General features: G+C 33.4%; 1 protein-coding gene across 4 annotated transcripts in view; it reads left to right on the top strand.

Moving 5' to 3' along the window:
* The window catches only part of LOC105306924 (DNA excision repair protein ERCC-6-like 2), a 64,146-nt gene that overhangs the window by 30,000 nt on the left and 25,068 nt on the right, over positions 1-9,078 (top strand). For all 4 annotated transcript variants that reach the window (XR_002777596.1, XM_023524473.1, XM_011382219.2 and 1 more), the window contains exons 4-6: positions 5,571-5,764; positions 7,931-8,092; positions 8,503-8,710. Coding sequence is in view for 3 of the 4 variants with exons in the window: in XM_023524473.1 (XP_023380241.1) it covers positions 5,571-5,764; positions 7,931-8,092; positions 8,503-8,710 (564 nt within the window). In the remaining variant the exon portion in view is untranslated. The remainder of the gene's footprint in view (positions 1-5,570; positions 5,765-7,930; positions 8,093-8,502; positions 8,711-9,078) is intronic.

The raw sequence follows: 9,078 nt of genomic DNA, 5'->3' as shown, positions 1-9,078 counted from the left end.
CGATTCTTTTATAATGTGTATGATTTATTTTATATGTTTATACCTTTTTTCAGCTAGAATTAATTTTGCTATAAAGACTGATCTAATAATCCAGTTTATTTTTTCCCCAGGTTGTTAGCTATTTATCTTAATTTCATTTATTGAATAATTGCTGTTTTTCACCATGATTTAAAGGGTCACTTTTGGGCAAAAATTAAATTCATTTATATATTTGGGTCTGCTGCTAGACATATTTTTCTGTCCTATTGATTTATTTTTCATTTCTCTTCCAATGTTAAACAGTTTTAATTATTTTAGCTTTCAAATGTATTTTAACATTTTGTAGGACTAGTTTCTCCTCAAATTTTTCCAACTAGTCGCTAAAACTCTGTTGATGTTTTAGTTGGTATTACATTAAATTTATAGGTTTATGTAGGGAGAATGAATATTTTTACACTATAGCTATTGCATATTCAAGAGTTATTTTGTGCCCCTCAGAGTTTCTAGTTTTCTTCATATGTCTTTGTTTCTTATACATTAACCAGGTTTTCTATTTTTCTGGTTACAAATGGAATTTTTTAAATTTTGTTTACTAACTAGTTATATTTTTGTGCTTATTAAAACTATACTTATTTATTTTTTTACTATTTACAATGGTTCATTTATTGTTCATTTAGTTAGTTTATTTATGTTTTCTGTAAATAATTATAATTTTACTAGTCATTACCATTTTTATATCTTATTTACTTTTCAATGTTTAATTGCAAGATTTGATATTTATTGATTTGCTATCCATTGATATAATTGCTATTTTCCTATAATTTTATGTTATGATATAGAATGTCAGGTTTTGGTAATATTATTATGCTAGATTTCTTTTTTTAATTAAGTTTATTGGGATAACATTGGTTAATACAATTATATAGTTTTCAGGTGTACATTATAATGACATCTGTATATTCTTTTGGGTTTTTTTTTTTACATTTTATTTTTTTATTTTCTCACTCCTCCCTCCCCCCATCTCCCTCTGGTAACCACTAGTCCATTGTCCACATCTATGAGTCTCTGTTTGTTTATCCTGTTCGTTTGTTGCTTTTAGGTTTATATCCCACATATGTGATATCATGTAATTTTCAACTTTTTCTGTCTGGCTTATTTCGCTTAGTATGATTATTTCAAGGTCCATTCATGTTGTTGCAAATGGCAGTATTTCATCTCTTCTTATAGCTGAGTAATATTCCATTGTATATATGTACTACAGCTTCTTTAGCCAATCAATCGTAGGACACTCCGGTTGCTTCCGTGTCCTGCCCACTGTGAATAATGCTGCTATGAACATCAGTGTGCAAATATCTTTTCGAATATGAGTTTTCAAGTCTTTGGGTTAAATACCCAGTAGAGGAATTGCTGGATCATATGGTAGATCAATTCTTAGTTTTTCAAGGAACCTCCATACTGTTTTCCATAGTGGCTGTACCAATTTGCACTCCCAACAGCAGTGTATGAGGGTTCCTATTTCTCCACATCCTCTCCAACATTTGTTATTACTTGTCCTGTTGATTATAGCTATTCTAACAGGTGTGAGATGGTATCTCATTGTGGTTTTGATTTGCAATTCCCTAATAGTGAGTGATATCGAGCATCTTTTCATATATTTGTTGGCCATTTGTATGTCCTCTTGGGAGAAGTGTCTGTACAGGTCCTCTGCCCATTTTTTGATTGGATTGTTTGTTTTTTTGTTGTTATTGAGTCATATGAGTTCTTTGTGTATTTTGGATATTAGGCCCTTATCGGAGGTGTAGCTTGCAAATACATTTTCCCATTCGGATGGTTGTCTCTTTACCCTGTTGAGGATTTCTTTAGCTCAGCAGAAACTTTTTAGTTTGATGTAGTCCCATTCATTTATTTTAGCTTTTACTTCTCTTGCCTTTGAGGTCAAATTCATGAAATCCTCTTTAAGTCCAAGGTCTTTGAGTTTAGTTCTTATGTTTTCTTTTATGCATTTTATTGTTTCAGGTCTTTTATTTAGGTCCTTAATTTAGGTCCGTTTTGAGTTAATTTTGGTGTGTGGTGATAGACAACAGTCTAGTTACATTCTTTCACAGGTAGCTTTCCAGTTTTCCCAGCACCATTTATCGAAGAGGCTTTCGTTTCTCCACTCAGTGTTTTTGGCTTTTTTGATGAAAATTATTTGCCCATATAAATATGGGTTTACTTCTGTACTCTCGATTCTGTTCCACTGGTCTGTGTGTCTGTTTTGCTACTAATACCATGCCGTTTTCATTATTGTCGCTTTGTAGTATAATTTGAAGTCGGGCAGAGTGATGCCTCCAGCCTCGTTCTTTTTTCTCAGGATGGCTTTGGCAATTCGGGGTCTTTTTTGCTTTCATACAAATTTGATGATTTTTTGTTCTATTTCTTTAAAAAATGCCGATGAGATTTTGATGGGCATTGCATTAAATTTGTATAATGCTTTAGGTAATATGGTCATTTTAACTATGTTGGTTCTTCCAATCCAAGAACACAGAATATTTTTCCATTTCTTTGTATCTTCTTCAATTTCTTTTAATAGGGTCATATAGTTTTCATTATGTAGGTCCTTCACATGTTTCGTTAAATTTATTCCTAGGTATTTTATTCTTTTTGTTGCAATTACAAAAGGAATTATTTTTTCCACTTTTTTTTCTTACATCTCATTATTAGAGTATAAGAACGCTATGGATTTTTGAACGTTGATTTTGTATCCAGAGCCTTTATTTGTGTATTGTTTCTAGTAGTGTTCTTGTGAAATCTTAGGGTTTTATATATAGAGAATCATGTCATCCTCAAATAGTGACAGTTTGACTTCTTCATTTCCTATTTGGATGCCTTTTATATCTTTCTCTTGTCTGATTGCACTCTCTAGGACCTCCAATGTTATATTGAATAAGAGTGGCGATAATGGACAGCCTTGCCTTGTTCCTGATCTTAGAGGAGAGGTTGTTAGCTTTTCACCATTAAGTATAATGTTGGCCGAGGGTTTGCAATATATGGCCTTTATTATGTGAAGGTACTTTCCTTCTATACCGATTTTGTTAAGTGTTTTGATCATAAATGGATGCTGCATCTTGTCGAAGGCTTTTTCTGCATCTATTGATATGATCATATGATTCTTACTTTTAAATTTGTTTATGTGGTGTATCACACTAATCGATTTGTGTATGCTGAACCATCTCTGTGTCTCTGGGATTAAGCCCACTTGATCATGGTGTATAATCTTTTTAATAAGTTTCTATATTCGGTTCGCTAGTATCTTCTTTAGGATTTTTGCATCTGTGTTAATGAGAGATATTGGTCTGTAGTTTTCTTCTTTTTTTGTGTTATCTTTACCAGGTTTTGGTATCAGAGTAATATTGGCCTCATAAAATGAGTTGGGAAGTATTGCTTCCTCTTTGATTTTTTGGAAGAGTTTGAGGAGAATAGGTATTAAATCTTCTTTGAATGTTTGGTAGAATTCACTGGTGAAGCCATCTGGTCCTGGACTTTTTCTTTTTGGTAGGTTTTTGATGATTGTTTCAATTTCCATTCTGCTGATCTGTCTATTTAGATTTTCCAGTTCTTGATTCAGTATAGGAAGGTTGTATTTTTCTAAATACTGGTCCATTTCTTCTAGGTTATTAAATTTGGTGTCATATACTTTTTCATAGTATCCTTGTCTGATCCTTTGTATTTCTGTGATATCAGTCATAATTTCCCCTCTTTCATCCCTGATTTTGTTTAGTTGTGTCCTTTGTCTTTTTTATTTGGTGGGCTGGTAAAATCAACTGTTGTTTCTCTGCGTTCCCATTCCGCTTCTCTGTCTTCTGCCCTGATGACTGGGCCCTTTCACCCAGTGTGGGTTGCTCACAGCAGTCCCAGACAGGGCTGTTTAGGGAAGTTCCCACACCTTCACCCTCCTCCTGCAGGGAGCTCTGGTGGCTGCGAGAGGCAGCTTCTTTATTTCTCCCAGTCTACCGCCCAATACCCGGGTTTCTGACCTTGGTGACAGGGTGGGGAAAAGGAACTCTTACATTCAGTAGCTTAATCTTCTGTTCTTTTTCTTCTTTCTCTTTCCAAAACAGTCACAGATTTGACATCTTATAGCTGACAAATGGCCTAGCTGAAATATTTCACAGAAGAGAGAGAAGGATTTAGAGGAATAGTGTATTTTTTTGTTGTTGTTAAACTGAAAATTTTTAGTGTATTTAATTATTTCATCTGTACCAAGTAAGACAAGTATAAAACTTTAGAAAAGAAACTTACTTATAACCCTATTAAATATAATAGCTCAGTAGTAGTGAGAACAGCAATAAATAAAAACATTCCAAAATTAAAATGATTGATGACAGCAGGATTTAGGGGTAGTACGGAAAAGGTCAGTGGAACTCCAAAACACTCATGTGAAGACTAAACAGAGATATGTTTTAATTCTGAAAAGGACTGCTTTGCTGGAGGGTTTGGTCAGAAGTCTCATTTACATGAGTTCAAGAGAAACAAGAAGAAAGTCAGTAGAAACAATAAGTGTTGATAACTCTTGAGGCTCATTGTTATAAAGGAAGTTCAATAACGAGGGAAAGCTAGAGAGAGATGTATGGTTTAAAAAGAGATTTTTTGGTACTGTTTTGTAACCCTGGGAAATGTTAGAACATATTTACTTGTGGATGGATGTCATCAATTAAAAAAGGAAAGTTAATCATGTAGGGAAGATCATGGGCAATTTCTCTAGCATTGTTTTTAGGTTGTCAAGAAGTGGTAGAAGCTACTGAATGTATTCAGGATTTGTCTTTAGATAAGGACTAGAACAATTCATTCATGGTAACTGTGGGAGGGCAGAATATATAGAAATAAATATAGGTAGGTTATTGATACACAGGCACACCTCAGAGATATCGAGGGCTTGGTTCCAGACCATTGCAATAAAGTGAGTATCACAATAAAGCAAGTCGTAATTTTATTGCTGGTGGAGGGCCTTGCCTTCAATTTGTAAAAAAGCAACTTGTGGAAAATGAAGTAAAGCGAAGTGCAATAAAATGAGGTATGCCTGAAATGGTAAGAGAGGCGGAGGTTTTCTTCTAATTTCTTTGATTTTTCCAGTGACTTTTCCAGGTCTTCAACTGACAGTATCTGAGGTGGGGTGAGGGAGGAAATGGACTACGGAAATGAAAAGAAAAGAGAGCTCTAGAAGACTGTATATTTCAAGAAAAATACCTGCCTGTTTTGCATATTTATATTACCCACTTGGCTCTTGAAGTTGTTATAGGGATCCTTATACTATTTTCTCCATTTTGGAAAATTATTTCTCTCTTGTCTCTGAACTGCGTTTGGGGAGGGGGAATAAAAAAATAGCTGTTCCTTTGAACAAAGTATTTTGTCCTAATAAAAAGCTAAGTAAACAATTAAGTATATTTTGATAGTCTTCTATTTTCAGATAAATCCAGTTTCTCCTTTAATTTATTGTTGTTAACTACAGAGTCAAAAATTAAAGAAAAAAGCTGTTGATATTCTGCATTTTACTTTAGGATTCTTTTTGATTTTTTTCAGAATATATCAATTTTTTTTTCTTCTTCTTTTAGATGTTCTTAATAGTTGCTCCTCTTTCTGTCCTCTACAACTGGAGAGATGAATTGGACACCTGGGGATATTTCAGAGTCATTATTTTACATGGTAACAAAAAAGATAATGAACTGATTCGTGTAAAGCAGAGGAAATGTGAAATTGCTCTAACAACTTATGAAACACTGCGCTTATGTCTGGATGACCTTAACAGGTAATGGCAATAATAGGAATGATTGTGTTAATATTCTCCTTACATCAATTCTGATTTTCCCTTTATATTGTGATTTTTAAAAAGCTCTCGATATTCTCTCGTATGATTTAATTTCCTTTCAGAATTATTGATATAGTCTAGAATAATTAACTTATTTTCTAAGAAGAAAAAACCTACACCAGATTTCCCACAGTTTCTTATTCTGTTTCCTCTATACTTCTCCAAAAAGTGCCTGTTAAAGAATAAGACTTGTCCTAAATCTTATGTACAACCTTTTATGCATATGGTGCCTCAAGACTAAAACAGTGATTTTCACGAATGATTTTAATTATGCGAGTGTTGTGAATGTAAAAGGACAAAAAATACATATACATATTGAGAAGCACTGTTCCCGTTTCCCTACATCCTATCAACACTTGATAGTGTCAGTCTTTTTTGATTATAGTCATTCAAATAGATTTATAGTGGTATCTTGTGGTTTTTATTTGCATTTCTCAATGACTAATGACTAATAATGTTGATAACCTTTTCATGTGCTTATTTGCCATTTGTATATCTTCATTGGTGAAATGTCTATTAAAATCTTTTACTCAGCTTTTAAATTGGATTGTTTGAGTTTGTATTGAGTTGTAATAGTTTTTCAAATATTCTATATGCAAGTTTTTATCAGATTAAGATTTGCATATATTTTCTCCCAGTCTGTAGCATGTCTTTGCATTTTCTTAACGGTGCCTTTGGAAGAGCAAGTTTTTAACTTGAATCAAGTCCAAATTATCAAAATTTTTTTCACTAACCTTGCTTTTGGTGTCATTTCTAAGAAATGTATGCCTAGCTCTGAGTCACAAGATTTTTCCTATATTTTAGAAGTTTAATAATTTTAGCTCTTATGTTTAGTTCTGATGATTTTGAGTTAATTTTTGTGAGATGTGAGGGCACGAAAAATACTTTTACTCCCACCTTCTAAGTTTTTCTAGCTGGGCTAATAATCAAATTGACATGAGACAGCGTATGGAGAAAATGTCCAAAATTTATAATGGATGTACATTCAAGGGTGTTATAAGATATGAGACCTGAAGACCCATCGGGCAGTTGAAGTTTCAATGCCACTTTGGACAAAGGAAGAAAGGGGCAGGGATCTGGGATTTGAAATGGAAAGCAGGCAATTTACAGGTAGATGAAAAAGAGCAAACATGGTGAACAAATTCTTGCTGAGTGACCGAGAAACAGTGGGACACAAAAGAGAATTTAGAGAACAGAGTTTTGCGTGGATCCTCCCTGTCTGCCGCACTTGATTGTATGTGCAAAGGTGACTACACTAAAATGAATATGCTAAGGTTCCCTTCCTGAAGCTTTTTTAAATATTTGAATTTCTTTGGCCAGGAAGTTGGAGGGTCAGAGGTTCTTTCAGAGTCTTGTTTCTTAATAACCAGCTGAAAGTCAATATCCCAAAGACATATTTTGGTTCTCCTCAGAGGTGAGAATCTAAACTAATTTTCTTTCTTAGAACTCCTTCCTAGGTTTTTATTTGTTAAATGTTTTGTACTCAGTTATAGTCACTCTTGGTAATGCTCAAATTTTCTGATTAGCCTGGATTCTCTGTCCTTTGGACTGCCTCTATTTATCTTTGGATACATCTGTGCTTTCTGGCTCTTCAGTATTTTCCCTGCAGCACACCTGAAATCAACCATTTCTCCTTAGGGCTCTGGTTCATTTTAGTGGGTTGCCTGCTGTGGGTGCTTATTTCTTCTGGGGTAACAATCAATCTAAACCTTTTTAGCAGACAACTATATAAATCTTCTTTTAAAATCATGAGTTCATATTGATTTTTTTCCATTCAGATTTAACATTGCAAGCTTTGCTTCATATATTTTATATTTATTTCAATGGCTTATTACTTTAAAATTTTTTTTGTCATTAGTGATGTTTAAATGAGTTTTTTTATTCCACCATCATTAAACAGACTCTCTCTATATACCCTTTTGTCTCTATACACGTTTTCTTTCCATGGGTTGTCATTTAACTAACTAGGTGAGAATCCTATGGAATCATCAAAGAGTAAAGAGGGAAAAATCTCTAAAACTTTGGTAGAGAAAGCTGCTTTCTGAAAATTAAATAGGCTAAGAAAAGAAAGTTTTCTCAACTTCTCCCTTTTTTCTCACTTAATAGTTTGGAATGGTCAGCTGTCATTGTGGATGAAGCTCATAGAATCAAGAATCCAAAGGCTAGAGTAACAGAAGTTATGAAAGCTTTAAAATGTAATGTTCGCATTGGCCTCACTGGAACCATTCTTCAGAATAACATGAAAGAACTGTGGTGTGTTATGGACTGGTGAGTGAAAACACTTTTTATTTTTTTGAAAATTATTTAGTATATCTTTAATTTAATGTTACTTTGCTAATTATTAGTTTCCGGGGGGGAAAACACATTTTTTTGTCTTAACAGAAGTGTTTGATCTCAAACATAGTATATAAAATAGAAAGTCTCATGAAAATCTGTCTTTATACATTAGTCTTGGTCCATGAAGTAAATATCTGAACTATTTTACCAATTCTGTCATCATTTCATAATTATTTACTGAAACTGTCATAGAGAATGTTCTGTTTACTTGCCTTTTGTAATTGTTGTCATTAACAAAGAAGCAACAGTGTATTTCTCAGAAGCAAAAAAAAAAAAAGCCAATGTTTTTCTTTTTAGATAATTTAATAAAGCCCTAACTTCTTTTTATTGCCTTTATGAAGGGCTGTGCCAGGACTTTTAGGTAGCAGGATCCACTTCAAGAAGCAGTTTTCCGACCCAGTAGAACATGGTCAGAGACACACAGCAACAAAAAGAGAACTAGCTACTGGCCGAAAAGCTATGCAAAAGCTTGCAAAGAAGATGTCTGGATGGTTTCTCAGGCGTACCAAGACACTAATCAAGGATCAGTTGCCTAAGAAGGAAGACCGGGTAAGAATAGCAGTAATTTCTTGTTGTCTTTTATTTTTTTCCTGAAAGAAATTATTTTTAATAGGAAATATATCTCCTGTGGTATTTTATGAATATAGGTTCTTTTTTTTTTTTTGCCTTTTACTCAGTGTTAAAAAAATTATATGCCGAACTTCAGAAAACATTAATTGAGGTTAGTATTAACTTTACTAACCTGTTAGCTAATAGGTTTGCTGTTAGTATACATTAAACTCATTTCTCTTATTTTAGAACAAAAAGACCTTTGATATAATTCTTCTTCCACATTTTATCCTTCCTACACTGTACTATTTACAACTCAGTGTATTCTTTGGTACTTTAATTCTAGCTATGGAACCAGTGTGATTAAA

The sequence above is a fragment of the Pteropus vampyrus genome, unplaced genomic scaffold (genome assembly GCF_000151845.1).
Source record: "Pteropus vampyrus isolate Shadow unplaced genomic scaffold, Pvam_2.0 Scaffold465, whole genome shotgun sequence".
Taxonomy (NCBI): domain Eukaryota; kingdom Metazoa; phylum Chordata; class Mammalia; order Chiroptera; family Pteropodidae; genus Pteropus; species Pteropus vampyrus.
Note: the sequence above shows the minus strand (reverse complement) of the source record. Positions and strands in the feature narration are given on the sequence as shown.